The sequence below is a fragment of the Staurois parvus genome, unplaced genomic scaffold (assembly GCF_062004578.1).
Source record: "Staurois parvus isolate SC_StPar_1 unplaced genomic scaffold, SC_StPar_1.0 ptg000439l, whole genome shotgun sequence".
In the NCBI taxonomy this organism is placed as follows: domain Eukaryota; kingdom Metazoa; phylum Chordata; class Amphibia; order Anura; family Ranidae; genus Staurois; species Staurois parvus.
The window spans coordinates 2,588,821-2,605,785 of NW_028318235.1; the positions used below are offsets into that span (position 1 = coordinate 2,588,821).

The 16,965-nt window shown below is 40.2% G+C and overlaps 1 protein-coding gene and 1 long non-coding RNA gene across 3 annotated transcripts in view; one reads left to right on the top strand and one right to left on the bottom strand.

Annotated features, from left to right (window-relative positions):
- LOC149454038 (angiopoietin-related protein 4-like) overlaps positions 1–16,965 on the top strand; it is a 51,548-nt gene that overhangs the window by 12,013 nt on the left and 22,570 nt on the right. The window contains exons 4-5 of one of the 2 annotated variants that reach the window (XM_089687875.1): positions 12,113–12,223; positions 16,114–16,209. In XM_089687875.1, the coding sequence (XP_089544001.1) occupies positions 12,113–12,223; positions 16,114–16,209 (207 nt within the window). The remainder of the gene's footprint in view (positions 1–12,112; positions 12,224–16,113; positions 16,210–16,965) is intronic. The other variant, XM_089687876.1, reaches the window with a different exon arrangement.
- Positions 7,866–9,214, bottom strand: LOC149454039 (uncharacterized). Its single transcript, XR_016314382.1, has 2 exons — positions 8,151–9,214; positions 7,866–8,041 (listed from the first exon to the last, which is right to left on the bottom strand). It is a non-coding gene; the product is annotated as an uncharacterized LOC149454039 (long non-coding RNA).

A 16,965-nucleotide genomic window follows, 5' to 3' on the forward strand; every position in this document is an offset into this window, starting at 1 on the left:
CGCAGCCAGCAAATGTGAAATCCCTGCAGAGCTTCATTGGATTTGTTACCTACCTAGCAAAATTCCTACCACGCCTCTCAGAGGTCTGCAAGCCATTAAGAAGGCTTCTGGACAAGGACGCTGTTTGGCATTGGCTTCCTAAGCATGATAATGCAGTGCAGGACATCAAACGCTTGGTTACGGACACACCTGTCCTGAAGTACTATGACGTTACAAAACCTGTAACTATTCAAAGTGATGCAAGCAAAACTGGACTTGGGTGTTGCCTATTACAAGCTGGCCAGCCTATCGCTTTTGCTTCAAGGGCACTGACTCTTACTGAGCAAAACTACGCACAAATAGAAAAGGAATGTCTGAGTATAGTGTTTGCCTATCAGCGCTTTCACCACTACCTCTATGGGTGCGACGAGATCACGGCAGAAACTGACCATAAACCTCTGATGTCTATTTTCAAGAAACCACTTTTGCATGCACCCAAACGTCTACAGAGCATGTTGCTCACGTTACAAAACTATTGCCTAAATGTTGTCTATAAACCTGGTCCTGAAATGTACATTAGTGACACTCTTAGCAGAGCTATAGCAGCAGGTGGTACACCTGAGTATGCACAACACACAGTTTGCAATGTTCAACAGGACCTGGATGTCCTGTCACAGATTAATCATTCAGACAAGGAGTCCTCAAACTACGGCCCGCGGGCCACATGCGGCCCTGCTGAGCACATTCATCTGGCTCGCCGGCAGGGGACACTAAGTACGGGGGCGGGCAGGGGGCTGCTGTCTCTTACCTGGCTCCGGTCCCAGTCCCACAACGATCCAGTCCAGGATGCACAACTCCTTCACTCCGGCCGCTTCCTCACTCGATGTCCGCGCTGCTGCTTAGCTCTGCCTCCTCACCGGTGATTGGGCGCCAGTACTGTAGCTCAGGAAAGGCACAGAGGCGGCCAATCACCGGCGAGGAGGCGAAGACGAGCGGCCCCGCGAAAATCAAGGGAGGGAGAGGCCGAAGTGAAGGAAGGAGGACAGCTGACCGCCCGGTAAGTGTGCCATGCAGATGGTACTGCTGCAACCAGGTATGCTGGCTGCAGCAGCACCATGCTGGAACAGGGGTCGGCTAGTTAAGTGTCATTGCTGTCAGTGGGAGGAATAGTGCCCCATCATTGGTGTCACTGATAATAATGATGGGGCATTATTCATCCCACTGACACCAATGATGGGGCACTATTCATCCCACTGACACCAACGATGGGGCACTATTCCTCCCCCCCTGACACCAACGATGGGGCACTATTCCACCCCCCCCCCACTGGCACCAATGACGTACTATTCCTCCCACTGACACCAACGATGGGACACTATTCCTCCCACTGACACTAATGATGGGACACTATTCCTCCCACTGACACCAATGATGGGGCACTATTCCTCCCAATGACACCAATGATGGGGCACGATTCCTCCCACTGACACCAATGATGAGGCACTATTCCTCTCACTGACACCAATGATGGGGCACGATTCCTCCCACTGATACCAATGATGAGGCACTATTCCTCCCACTGACACCAATGATGGGGCACTATTCTTCCCACTGACACCAATGATGGGGCACGATTCTTCCCACTGACACCAATGATGGGGCACTATTCCTCCCACTGACACCAATGATGGGGGACTATTTCTCCCACTGATACCAATGATGGGGCACTATTCCTCCCACTGACACCAATGATGAGGCACTATTCCTCCCACTGACATCAATGATGGGGCACTATTCCTCCCACTGACACCAATGATGGGGCACTATTCCTCCCACTGACACCAATGATGGGACACTATTCTTCCCACTGACACCAATGATGGGACACTATTTTGCTCCATAAGACACACTTGGGGGGAAATGTCAGTGGGAGGAATAGTGCCCCGATACCAATGATGGGGCACTATTCCTCCCACTGACACCAATGATGAGGCACTATTCCTCCCACTGACATCAATGATGGGGCACTATTCCTCCCACTGACACCAATGATGGGGCACTATTCCTCCCACTGACACCAATGATGGGACACTATTCTTCCCACTGACACCATCAATGATGGGGCACTATTCCTCCCACTGACACCAATGATGGGGCACTATTCCTCCCACTGACACCAATGATGGGACACTATTCTTCCCACTGACACCAATGATGGGACACTATTTTGCTCCATAAGACACACTTGGGGGGAAATGTCAGTGGGAGGAATAGTGCCCCGATACCAATGATGAATTCTTCATCATTGTCCCTCATAAGACACACTTGGGGGGAAATGTCTGTGCGTCTTATAGAGCGGCCGGCCCAGTATTCCCACCGCCATTGTATATCCGCAGTCTCTGAACAAATGCGGACACAGTACAGGAGATGACCATAGTTTTTTTTTTTAAACTATAGTCCAGCCCTCCAACGGTCTGAGGGACAGTGAACTGGCCCCGTTTAAAAAGTTTGAGGACCCCTGATTCAGACTATTTAAACGTCACGGACCAACGATTGCTTCAGATAAAACAGCACACTGAAACCGATGAGAGTTTGTAGACTCTTAAATATGTTGTTCTGAATGGTTGGCCTGATTCCAAGTTGGAAGTGCCATTACTTGTGAGAGAATATTGGACTTTCAGAGATGAAATCGCCATTCAAGATGGTATACTGTACAAGGGGCCAAGGGTCATCATTCCTAAATCTTTAAAATCGGAGATGCTGACTCGTATTCATGCTAGTCACATTGGCGGAGAAGCATGCTATAGGTAAGCACGTGATACCCTATACTGGCCCAACATGCAGAACGAGATTAGAGACTTTGTTAGCTGTTGCTGGGCATGCAATGAATATGCACAGGTACAACAGAAAGAACCTATGATGTCGCATGTGCTGCCCACACGGCTTTGGAAAATTGTAAGCATGGACTTACTGAATTATGCTGGGCAGGATTTTCTACTAATTGTTGATCACTATTCCGACTTTTGGGAGATTGAGCTACTTCCTGACCTGTCTGCTGATACTACCATCAAGCATTGTAAAGCACAGTTTGCACGTTATGGCCAGCCGGATAGAGTAATCTCGGATAATGGACCTCAATTTGCATGTGAGCAATTCAGACGGTTCTCTACAGATTGGGGATTTGAGCATGATACCTCATCCCAGAGGCGCCCGCAAACCAATGGCAAAGCGGAATCGGCTGTCAAGATAGTGAAGAATCTTTGTAAGAAGGCCAAGTTGGATGGTACCGATCCGTGGAAGGCCATTCTACATTGGAGGAACACCCCATCTGAAGGCATGGACAGTAGTCCTGCACAGCGTTTGATGTCTAGGAGACTGAAGACTTCATTGCCTGTGGCCAACAAATTACTTGATCCTTGTGTGATTACAGGTGTCCCAGCAAAACTGCAGAGGAGGAAACAGATTGCCAAACTGTCATACGATGTCTCTGCTAAAGACTAACCTGAACTAAGCATTGGAGAGCCAATCCATATGAAGCCACTTCCAGGTGACAGGACTGGTCGCTGGAGACTGGGTTCCTGTGTTCAGAGGGTTGCTCCTCGATCATATCTTGTGGATGTAGAAGGCAGTCTTTACCACCACAATCGAATGGACCTACGAAGGGCAGAACGATTCACCGCACAAGCCTATGAGCACCCTGCACGTGATCCTCCTGAGGTGCTCAATGCCCCGAGTCCTACTGGACCATATACTCAAAGCAGAGAGAACTCTGCTGTCATATGGGGATAGAATGAGGATGACATAATGCAGCCACATATCCCGTCAAGTTCTTCTCTGCCAAACACACCAGCCAGGAAAGAGGGTAGCTCCTTAACACCTTCTGGAGCTGAACAGATTTCCCCAGGCAAAATCCCTGTGACCTTGCGTAGTGGTCGAGTTTCAAGACCACCAGATAGACTCAATCTGTAGTGTATCTACCAGTAACACAGTATGCCATGTTCAAGACTGTTCAGGATCTGTTTTAGTTTAATTGTTTACAAGGTTTGAATTGAATGTAAAAAAGGGAGATGTTATAGAGTTATTATGCAAATACTGTGACCCTACTTGCATATGGTAATATTGCATTGCCTTATACTTCCTGTTTCCTGTTCTATGCTGACCTGGATGTAGTTCTGTGTACAACATGATTCCTCACACCAGCAGCTTGTGTTGTCTACATTCCTGTACATGAAACAGTAGGCCAGTTAGGTGGGAGTTACAATAGTCAAGGCGAGAGATAGCAAGGTGAATAAGTGAACAAGTTGCTTAGTGGTTTCAATGGTTAAAAAGGGGTGTATTTTAGAGATGTTATGGAGATGAAGTCTACAAGATTTGAACAGTGATTGGATTTGGAGCTGAAAGGACAGGTCGGAGTCCAGGATTACACCTAGCACCGTGGCATGAGGGGAGGCACTGATGTTGAGGGGGAGACTGATTTATGATCTTGATGGAGAAGTCAGGGGAGGGGGCATGGGCTGGAGATATATGGAAGGGATCAAACAAAAACATCTTCATAGTGTAATACTGTTTATTAAAAACATACTTAAAAACCAAAAAAGAAACACACTCACGCCAATATACAATATGAATCACTGCCACTTCAGCCAGCATGGGAGCCAGAGTGCATTCCAAAGTGCAGAAGTGGCCCGTGAACTGATAGTTCCTTCCCCTGCGCATTTTGTCACATCTGAGATGTCATCAGGAGGTGTGTCCACAGCCATTACTTCTGCCATTTATATACTCTAAAATTGCCCTTGAACCATTACTAAAAAAAACTCCAAAAACGCTTCAAACTAAATGTATATTACCCATTATTATTGGAAGGTGATGCTTACATTAGACAATTATATCTCTATTGACAGATATATACCACATGTATCTTGGTATTCCCATCTATTGGTGCAAGAATAAACTATACCCATTATCTACATGTCAAATTGAATATGTCCATTTGATACCCCTCATGGTATGAATGTTGACATAGATCTGTTTCATCATAGACTTAATTTTTTGGCCCAGATCCATATTAATGTAATAAAGGATAAAGTACATAAATGTTACATATATATATATAAAAAATTTTTTTTACATATCTTTTACATTTTTTAAAACTTATTCCCTAATATACATACAAATTGGACATATTCAATTTGACATGTAGTTTTTGAATTCACCACAAGATGGAGCCAGGAGCCATTGGCTCCCACTGCTGTCAATCACAGACAGTGAGCCAATGGGGAGAGATAGGAGGCAGGGCCGAGCTGTGGCTCTGTGTGTCAATACACACAGAACAGTGGCTTGGGAGAGAGCCTGCTTAGGTGCCCCCATAGCAAGCTGTTTGCTCTGAGGGCACTTGGCAGGAGGGAGGGGCCAGGAGTGCTGATGGGAGACCCGAGAAGAGGAGGATCCAGGCTGCTCTGTGCTAAACTACTGCACACAGCAGGTAAGTATAAACATGTTTGTTTTTTTTAAACTTGCCTTTAACCGCTTAATGCCTGCGCCTGCCGGCCCTTTAAGGGGTTTCTGATGCCTGGAGGTGGAGTGAGGTTTATGATCACATGATCGCTGTGATTGGCACATGATTGGAAAGTAACTCTCTATAAACCAACTTAAAGGAGAAATACAGCCAATGCTCTTTTGATTGTGCTTCTGTGGATCACAGGAGTGCAGTTTGTTTTGCACTCCTGTGACCCATTTTCAGCTGACAGCTGACTGAATCCTGCTATTGGCTGACATCACTCAGCCGGTCCAGGCTGGGGAAAGACCCCAACTTTAAGGTCGGGATCCACCGCCGAGTTTGGAGCGGTACCTGTCTCAGCCTGTCAGCGATCTGCTGAGAGCCTGAGCCAGCCACTCCTTCCCCAGCCCAGTGCTCCAGTGAGTGCGGGGGGGCAGAGCAGACAGCAGTGACTGACTTTCTGCTCACAGCGGTGGTAAGGATGCAGTGATCAGCGGTCATGTGATCACTGAGTTCTCACATTCAGAGCTAGCGGGGGACTGATGCTGCATCCACCTAAGTATAATTTGGAAAAAAATTTATTATTTTAATTTAATTAAAAAAGACATTTCCTGACATTTGTTAAAAAAATAATAATAATCAAAAACTATTCCCAAGTCTCATTTGTTCAATGAGATTAATAACTAACCACTATCAAGAAAAGTAATTGTCCTGTATCTGTTACATTAAAGTGACCTTGTCAACACAGAGTTGAAACCAATGGCTGAATACTTGCAGTTGGTGGGAGGCTGAGATGTTACGTATATGAAGTATATAAGCACTTATTTACAAGTGACTTATTTTGTAAAAGCAACCCTGTATTAACAGGTTCCCTTTAAATGATAATGCTTGCATGAGGGCACTGGACAATTTTGAGATATTTGTTACTTAATAGTAATCAATTAAAAAAGGAGAGGGTGAACTCACCTCCAGAAAGAAGACCCTACTTTGAGAAAATCCAGCTTTTCTATGTGCTTAAACTAATGTAATATATTTACAAAGCTTTTGGCTGATCTATGGTATTTTCACTGGGAATATCTGTAAATGATTCAATAAATTATTCAATATCGCCATCTTAGTATTACTTTAATTAAAGCAGTTAAACAAATACAGTTACTTCTATGTACTGATTTACATTGGTAATTTTCTTAGCCAGAAATCACTGCACTTATCACAATGTGATCTCTCCTGCAATAACACTGTACAGAAACCAGAGGTCAAAGTTTGTTTTCACTGTACAGATGATAACATTGCCAGTGTGTTAAAGTTGAAACTTGTTTTCTCTTTATATGTTACACACTTAACCAGTTCCAGAAGGCAGTTACAACACTTGGCTTTTTGTCAACTAGGCCGAAGTTCACTAAGTGTAATAGACTGTTCCATGCTATACCATCAGAGTGCTCACATTTTTCTTCTCTTATTCAAAGCCTTTTTCTTTTATATCTGGTTTGTATTTATATATTTACAATTGTAATAATTGTTCATTCATTTTCATCTGCTACAAGACAGAAATTCAACTTGATGCATAATAGTTTAGGCTCTATGTTTAAAGGAGGAATAGTATGTGTGTGTGTGTATATATATATATATATATATATATATATAAAAAAAATTAGACCACTACAACTAATATAGCATATATTTAGTGGGTCAGGGAAAATGTGTAGTACTGGACTTCCTTCCTGTACTTAAAAATATTTATTTCTTAGTGTTTGTAGGAAAAGTAAGTTGCTGCTATGGGGATATTATGTTTGTCTCTTGGTGATTCAAAATTTTATGTAGTTTAGCTCCAGGCCAGTGTAAATGCGGAAACCAGAAGTGGGTGAAAGTTCATAGCTGTCTGAGAATCTGAACATTCCTTCAATATTCTGTTACGGGAAGCCCTGTGGGATTCTGTGTGTAACCTTTCCCCTACATTTCACATCAATGGCAGAGTGACGTATGAACAATTACACTACAATTGTTACACTGTATATGACATGGGAAGTGCAAGGATTTCTTTCTTTATTATACTAGCCATGTAAAGAACATCTTGACTAGTTCATGCAGATGCATAATTACCCAGAGGTTTGCATTCTTTATTATACCAATTTAAAATTGGCCTGTATATCCGCTTGTAGAACAAAGAATTGCAGGTAATTTGATTACCATTTCAGGGCAAAAGTAACTTTTAAAGAAGGGACACCTGGGTGATCTTGATGAAGGTATTTCTTGACATGTTAGATTACCACATTGTTTTTACTTGCTTTTGGATTGGGCAATTATACTATTGACTTGAGTACATTTAAAATAGCAGAATAGGTAGGAGTGGGGTTTTTTAGGTGCATATATTACACACCAACAAAAAAAATTAGTGAATATATTCCAATTTATTTTACACAAATACATAAGAAATTCTAAAGAAACTATTTTAGTTTCATAGTTCATATCCAATATATGCCATTTGAATTGAGGTCCTCAAACACAGTCTCTTCTACATGTTTCGCCTACTTGGCTTCTTCAGGAAGGAAACTTGTAAATGGAATACTGATAAAGATACAAAAACACAATTAAAGTTATCCAACAATAACAGTGATGATACTGTATACACTACACGCATGCAGATAAGGGGGGGGGGGGAGAATAAAAAAAATACCCCAACTACTTGATCTGTCCTGTTCCCACACACCTCAGACCCAGCACATCAAGAACTCGACCAGATGGATTCAAAGGAGGGAGCCCACGGGGAAAACAGGAGCGATCCATGGTGGCACAAACTGCAGAAAGGATATAATGTCCAGAGAATGACCCAAGTGAAATAAAATCATTGGCTATAAAGTATTCCAACACAATCTGTCCCTTTCTTTTATATATCTATCTCACCACTGTATATTGCAATAAAGTAATACTCACTAGAAAATCAGTGAGACAGTTCACTAGGGGAAGCCAGAGTGCTGCATTGATGGTAACAAAAAGAGCTTTGTAATCCAGTCTTTTTGCTGGATTAGGCTGTCTCTTTGCTATATGGGGATGTCTCTTTACTGAATATATAGGGATGTCTCTTTGCTGGATTGGGCTGTCTCTGCTGAATATATGGGGCTGTCTGTATGCCGGATTGGGATTTTTCTGTGTTGAATATATGGTGAGGTATCTTTGCTGGATTGGACTGTCTCTATGCTGAATATATGGGAATATCTCTTTGCTGGATTGGGCCATCTCTCTTGCTGAATATATAGGGCAGTCTGCAGAGACAAAAGACATATGTTGACCGAACATTAAATTGTAAGGTCATATACTTGAGGTGAGCAGACGTCTGGAGGTGGTGGTTTTCAGCACAAAGTTGAATTAAGCTCTAAAGGTATCAAAGCATAAGATTTTCATCCACTGATGTTAACGGATTCTTCCAAGAATATTTATAGATATATTTTTTATATGATATATTTTTTAGATGTGGGAGTCTGTGGCTTTGTTAATGGCACTGGTATTGGTGTTTTTTTGTATACACTAAGCTGCCACTAAGCTGCACTAATTGGTTGTTTACAGTGTATTTATCTATTGGTGATTCACAATTTCCAACCATGTAGTTTAGCTCATGTCTGGTATAATTGTGGAAACCAAAGTGGGTGAAAGTTCATAGCCGTCTGAAAATCTGAATGTTCTTTAAGTTTTCTGTTGTTACTGGAAGTCCTGCAGGCTTCTGTGTGTAACCTTTCCCCTAAATTCCACATCACTGGCAGATTGACGTATGAGCAATTACACTACAATTATTACACTGTATGGCTTGAAAGTGCAAGAATTTCTTGCTTTAACATATTAGCAATGAAGCAACATATTAACTAATTTATGCAGATGCATATTTACCCAGACGTTTGCACTGACATGATGCACACTATGTCCTCTAATATACCAATTTAGAATTGACCTTTATATCACCATTTAGAACAAAGAATTGCAGGTAATAGGGCCACAGTAACTGTTAAAGAAGTGACCCCTGGATAATATTGATGAAGGTATTTCTTGGCATGTTAGATTACCACATTGTTTGTGCTTGCTTTTGGAGTAAGGCAAATAATTATGGTATTGACTTGGGTACATTAGTGTGGTTTGAAGGAATTTGTGTAAACGAAAGAACAATAGTGTGCAACATGGAATGCCATGACAGTCCTAAGTCACATGCAAGCAGTCTAATGACAATTTTTTTTACCATGCATGCAGCCCATTGCAATCTTTCGTAACGGTCTGTCAGTTTCATGTCAACATGTGAACTATAGCATTTTAAACATTAAAGTCTTACTAAACCTACAACAGTAAAATCAGTCTCTATATGCAGTAAAGCATGCTTGTTAAACTCACTGTGGAACCTAAGGGGTGGGGTTAATCCTCTGCCTTGTGTAAAAAACACTGTTTGATCCTGATCCTCCCCTTCTTCCAGTGTTCCTCTCTTATCACCTGATAAAACATCATGTGGAGTCACTCTGCTCAGTTTGGTGTGTATTGCTAGAGAGGTTTTTTTTTTACCTTGGGAGAGTGCATGCGATCAGCTCAGGGCCAATCAGTACTGTCCAGACAGAGGACAGGGGTTCTGCATCCTCCTAGAGCAAACTTAAAACTCCTACAAGCTTTAACCAGAGCTCAGCTGGACACTGATAGAAGTCACAACACTGCTCTAACTGCTAAGGAGAAAAGGTATTTAGCAGTTTATATTTACTAAAATAATTGCATTTCCGTGTTGTGTATACTGTGGGAGACCAGATATAGCGAATGCAGGGTCCTGGGTTTAGTAACACTTTAAGAGTGTTTTAAACCTTTTTCTAACTTTTTTAATCAGTGCTAATTTTAACACTAGTTATGATAGATTAACTAGTCACACAAGTGTGCTGTGGTAATGTTCCATGCACTGGCACAATGCTGTGCCATTAATTCTAAATTGTACTCCAGTGCACTTTACCAACAGATGTAATGTGGGCTACTTTAAAGTAATACACATTATTGTATGACATAATATGTGTAAATAAACGCAGTGGTGTGAATGCGCTCTCAAAGTGCACAGATTATTCAATGATTTGATTAGACAATAAAAAAACAGAGCAGGCAGAAACAAAAACTAAATGCAGTCCAAGTTGCTGACAAAAAAAAATCCAAAATACTAAGTGGATAGAGAGGTATGAGACAAACCAAATCTTTCATCAGACCCAGGCTGACAATACTAAAGTGCATTTAAGCACTCCCAATGACAGCAATATGACTTGAACTATAGTGCTGAGTAACAATCAGCAGGTGATAAAGGCTCAAGACTGACCTATGCAATATGAATGGTAAAAAAACAGCTACAAAATTGGGAGAATGAATTAGAGTTAACGGAGGGTAATAATTCTTAGCAACAGTTCTTGAGCTTTTTTCTCCTAGTTTCAAGTGGTATATCACAGAAAAATAAGATTCCAGACATTAAAACATCTTAAGGGTCTATTTGCATCTTTGCATAGCAGTACCTTCTGCTAAAACGTGGCATGGGGTGCTTGAATTTTAGCTAAATATTAATTATGCTATTAATTTATTAATGCTGTTGATGATGCTACCTTGAAGTTTCCCATGATAAAGGCTATGGTACCAACCCCAATCAATAATTCTCACAATGTCCAGCTGTTGCTGTATTCAGTGCAACACTGCATCTCCCCTTTTCTGCTGGGAGGATCATTATGCTCAGATTCCCACTAAAAGTCATGCTTTCTTGTAGGTTCAGGTTGGGAGAAGGTGCTTTGGCACTTTCTAGAACAGTCCAGGCTCACAGGTAGAGTTGTTTAGCTTCTGATATGTGTTTGTTATGAGTGTAATTTTTTGTAGTTGTGATGAATTCCACCACAGGGACAATCAAATTCAATCCATTGGATGAGATTCCTTTAATAAACTGGCTAAACTTTTTGTCCAGAAGGTTCTTTATCCATTGTTTTTATTGTTTTGGGGTGTTTCTTATCATCCTTTATTCCTCCAGGATAACTCCTCTGTTCTGTTGGTGATCTGTAGTAGCAAAATGTTCCACTTGTTCACTAGTCTCTCCTTGCTTATTAGTTTGTTGTATTAACTCTTTTGAAGATCTCAGGAGAGAGTTTTGGTGGCAAATTCTATTTAACACTTTTAAACTTTCTATTTCAGGTCAGGTGGACCACCTGCCACCTATAAATATTGTTGTTTTACATCTTTTCAACAGTGATTTGACAATTTACATGCAATATCATGATTTTTTTTTATATTCCAGTCGTCATCAAACCACTCACTGGTTCACAAAATACTCTATGGTGTAATTACCTCTGGAGCTGGGAAAAATGTTCACAGTATATTGTACAGAAAGACTAGCCATACATTTTAAGATTTCTCTAGTTCATCCCTGTAGGGTAAACAAGAGAAATTAATTAACTTAATTAAAATCTGCACTCACTGTTTGACTGCAAATTTTCCACCCAGCTCTTTTGATTGTCAGATCAAAGTTTGTCGAGCTGGTTGGTGACAAGGTCATGATTTAGCAGAAATCTGTCAAAATTCATGCTGTGTATGTCCAGCATTTCTGCTGATGTGCATGTGTGATACCTACCTAAAACAATATAAACTCTCCTGTCTTTCCAGAGCTGCCTTCTGATTGCCATGCAGTGTTTTTGAAAGGAGAGAAGAGTGGCATATTTAAAATCCAACCAGCCAATGCTCAGCCCTTTGAAGTATTCTGTGAAATTACAGCAGGTAAGTCTGCAAGTTTAATGGTAGTAAAGAAAACCTGTGGCATCTTTCAACAAGAAAAAGGCATAAATCATATATATATACAGTGAGGGTCTGAAATTCACATTGTAGGTGCATTCCCACTCTGAGAGGCAGAATTTAAAAAAAAATTCAGGAAATCACATTGTATGATTTTTAAAGAATTTATTTGTCTTGCACTGCTGAACATACGTATTTGAACACCTAAGAAACAGCAAGAATTTTTTTTTTTAACTCTGTCTCTCAAAGTGGGAATGCACCTGCAATGTGAATTTCAGACCCCTCCATGATTTCTAAGTGGGAGAACTTGCAAAATCATACGGTGTTCAAATACTTCTGTTCCTCACTGTATGTATATATATATATAAATTTAAAGGCTAAGTTAAAGGCTATAAATCATTATTATAAATGTAAAGGCTAAGTATGAACATGTTACATGTTACACCCGTATTTTGGGTAAACATGTAACCTGTTCAGCATCCTCCCCTTCTACCACAGAAACCCAACCCCCCCCCCCCACAGACACACACACACCCACACCCCATGACAGCGAACAGAAGATCTTCTCCCCGCACCCACGATCACAATTTAAAAACAGTGCAGCAATGTGGAGCTCCACCCACACAGCTACGTCATTCATTCCACAGTTTCCTTGTAGTTCTCCATGAACTGTGAGGGAGCTGGTGACCACTCCCATTGTTCCTTGATCTTCCTGCTCTCAAGTAACTGCCTGGTCATATCGGAGGTATGTGCAGACAGCTATCTTGAGAGTCTGCAGGAGCCTGATATCGCACCCGCAATATGCTGATCATGGGTGCAAAGCTTTACAGGTTCCTTAGAAAAAAAAAGTAATACATGCACATTTTTTTACCTGCAAAAAACATGCATTTATTATTTTTTTCAAAAGGTTAACTAAGCCTTGAAGATCTAGATTCACATCTGTGCATAGTCTTGCAATTTCAAGTTCTGATTAAAACTTGAAAGGAGACTTCATTAGGGAAGGAGGGGCTTTTTCAGCTAAGCACATCCTCCTGCCTGTGTGCCTAAGCTAAGAGCAGATGGGTTTCAGGAAGTAAATGCTACATGAATCATTTGCCTTTACTCAAGATGGGCAAAGCCAGAAATGCTAGAGTGGTGTTTTTGAAAGTGATTTCTCAGCAAAAAAAACATGGAGACATCAGTTCCCACTTTAAGCAACATAAAGTTTAGTTAAAAAGTAAAAAACAAGGGAGTCCACCCCCCTTCCCCTTTCTTTTCTTTATTCCTGCCCTCACTTTACCCTCCATACATTTCTTGCTTGTTCACTATGCCCCTTTTGCCTGTATTCACCCTTGAATATGAAATACACTTATTAAAAAATTTGTGGGAAAAATTATGGCAATAGGGTAAAGAGTCAGCCACCACATACGATTGGTATGAATGAACCATCATTATCTGCAGATTGTATGTTTCCTTAGTTTAATCTTTATAGATTTGCTCTTGATACTCATATTCATGAATCAGCTGATTGGAGTGTCACCGTATAGTTTTGCTCCTTTTTTTAAGCAGCTTTCTACTCACATCTAGATTCCACTGACTTTTATCTACGATCTTATCCACTCCAGCAGTTTTTAAACCCAACTTTGATTTCAAAACTAGAGTTCAGCAGATTTCATGCAGGCTTACTTCAAATAAATGTACCATGTTGTAAATATTCACTCAGTCCAGGTTGTTCTAAGGTCATCAAAATTCATATCTAGGTAAACTGACAGTGGATGATAGCAAAGTCTTGTAGAATGTACTAAGCACTGTGGGCCCTCTTTTAAATACTTTCTACATTCATGGCCCTTAGGTCAGTGTGTAAACTGATCAAAAACCTGGGAAAATCAAACTGTGCATATAATGAAAAAGTACACAAGCAGGTGTATAGCCATGTAGTTACATGACAAGTGGCTGTGACTATCCACCCATTTTCACAAAGGTTCCAACAAGAAAACAATGCCTGCTACAATGATCATTCCGGCAATAAGACTCCCACCTTTTGAACTTTAGGTAGACGATTAAAAATGGGAGTAATGGGTGTTTCCAGTTTCATGTCCTGGTAAGAGCACTCATACACTCCTTAGCAGATACAAGATCAAAAATTGTTTTCTAAAATAAAGTACTGAGATTCATGGTACAGTAAACCTCATTTTCCTTGAGTTGTCTTATAGCCTTTTTTTAATAATCCAGGTGCTCATATTAACCACACAGCCTTCTTTATTTGCATTTCTGATTCTTTCATTTTTATTTGTGTTTAATGTCTGTAAGGCATCAAATCTAGCTTTGGTAATGTTTTGGGCACTCCCAGATCTGCTACTCTGCTTTAGATTAACCAGTTTCTGATCAGTCACTTCCCAAAATTGTTCAACTGCAAAACTCCTAACCTGAATAGGGTAAATAGGTTAGCACTTAACTGTGAAAACTGTTGCAGATCCCACATATGATTCTTGGTAGAACTTCCCCAAAATCAGTTGTGCCTGCAAATCCTGAGTTATTTTCTGCCTATGACTGGGGTTGATTTACTAAAATGGGAGAGTGCAAAATCTGGTGAAGCAGTGCATGATAGCCAATCAGCTTCTAAATTTTTTGCAGGTTACCTCCCCTGGCTGACAAAAACAATCTTTCTATCCCAAAGAATGAGATGGCTGTCATATTGCCACCATGAACATTTCTGTATTTAACTGTTTATCTGGAGTTCAGTTTTAAGGTTCTGAAGTATACAGCTAGCAAGAAAAATGGGAGAATTAAAACTAAGTTGAAGTCTACAGAAACTGCCCTACTAAAACTCACTAAAAACTTACTATCTGCTAAAAGCAATGATCACCACTCTGAACTCCTACTTTTAGACCTTTCAGTTGCCTTTCATACAGTTGACAGTTGCTACTTCTCAAAAAAGTCCTCTCCCTTGTCTTTTGAGACTCTGCTCTTTGCTGGTTCTGCATATCCCACCGTACCTTACAATTCTACCTCCCCCTCTCCTCTCCTCTTTTTTTTCTGTATGGGCCTGCCACCCTCTACCCTCAGACCTTTTCTTATTCTCTATCTACACCTTGGGTCAGCATTCTATGCTGACAACACTCAAATCTACCTCCTCTACTTCTCTGTGTATTAATTTTAATATGTTTTTAGTGTTAATTAAAAGATTATACTCTTAGCATCTGGTAGAGAGAAGGTTTAATTAGAGGAAGAAAGGATATACAGTATATGGTTTTTAAATTGATCAGTGATTGGTTGCATTATGCTGGATTCGCACTGGTGTGATTTTTAAATGTGCATTGTGTAGTTTATTCATTTTAAATGGGCTGTCAAAGCACCTTTGTTTCTAACACAGCACATCACAATGCAAAGATGGTTCACATCTGTGCATTGTGGTGCTATAAAACACATTGATGAATGCAGAGTTCTAGCTTGGACTTATTAGTTGCTGTGTCAGACTGCTACACAGAGACCACTACTCTCCCACAGAGCTCAGTTGGCACTCTCCAGAGTCTGCTGCCTGGCCACAAACTTTGTACTAGTTTCCCTTGATCATATTTAGTATACTAAAGTGATCAACAGTCTAAAACTGAGCATACATGGTTAAAAGTTAAAAATTGAAAAAAGGTTTCCACATTTTTGTCCGCTTGTAAGCCTTTAATAAAAATACCTAATAAGGGCAATTGTTAAAACAGAGTACACAATAAATATGTGATTAAAAAAATTAAAAAATGATTTAGCTAGTGAAAATTGTCATAAAATGTCAAATTACATTGCTAAATTTGGCCAGTGAATTCATTCATCAGTTGACCATTGGCAATGAAAGGGTTAAAGAAAATAGCAGCCTCTTAATGATTACTAATTTTTTTTTCTCATAGAAGCAGGATGGACTGTCATTCAAAGGCGTAAAGATGGGTCTGTTGATTTTGACCAGCTCTGGGAATCATACAATAATGGATTTGGTAATCTAAGTGGTTAGTAGCAAGTTTCTTATTTATATATTGACACATATATTTTAACCACTTCCTGTCCGGACACTTTTACCCCCTTCCTGTCCAGGGCAATTTTCAGCTTTCAGCGCTATCACACTTTGAATGACAATTGCGCGGTCATGCAATACTGTACCCATATGAATTTTTTACCATTTTTTTGAGACAGATAAAGCTTTATTTTGGTGGTATTTATTCACCGCTGGGATTTTTATTTTTTTACTATGTAAATGAAAATGTCCAAAAATTTTGAAAAAAAAGTGTTTTTTTTTATAAAATTTTGCAAATAAATAATATTTCATCCTAAATCTTGGCCAAAATTTATTCCGTTATTTTTTTAGTAAAAAAAAAAAATCCAAATTAGTTTATAACCAAACATTATAATTTTTAAACATTTTTTTTACATTTTTATTTTATTTTTTTTATATTATTTTTTATTTTTATTTTTTATTTTTACATACTGTCACCCTAGCAGTACAGTGTCACCATGGTGACACTGTACTACTTGTGGGGGGTGATGAAGATTTTTTTTTTTTTTTTTACACTGATTGCTTTTACACCCATATAGGATGTAAAAGCAATCATTTCTCTTTCTCTCTGTCTGCATTCTTGCAGTCATTGAGAAATACTGAGTGAGCTGTGATTGGTCACAGCTTGTCACATGGTACAAGGCTGTTGTGAATAGCCTTGTACCATGTGACCTCTGTGATCATTCACAGATTTCACACGTAGTAAGCAATG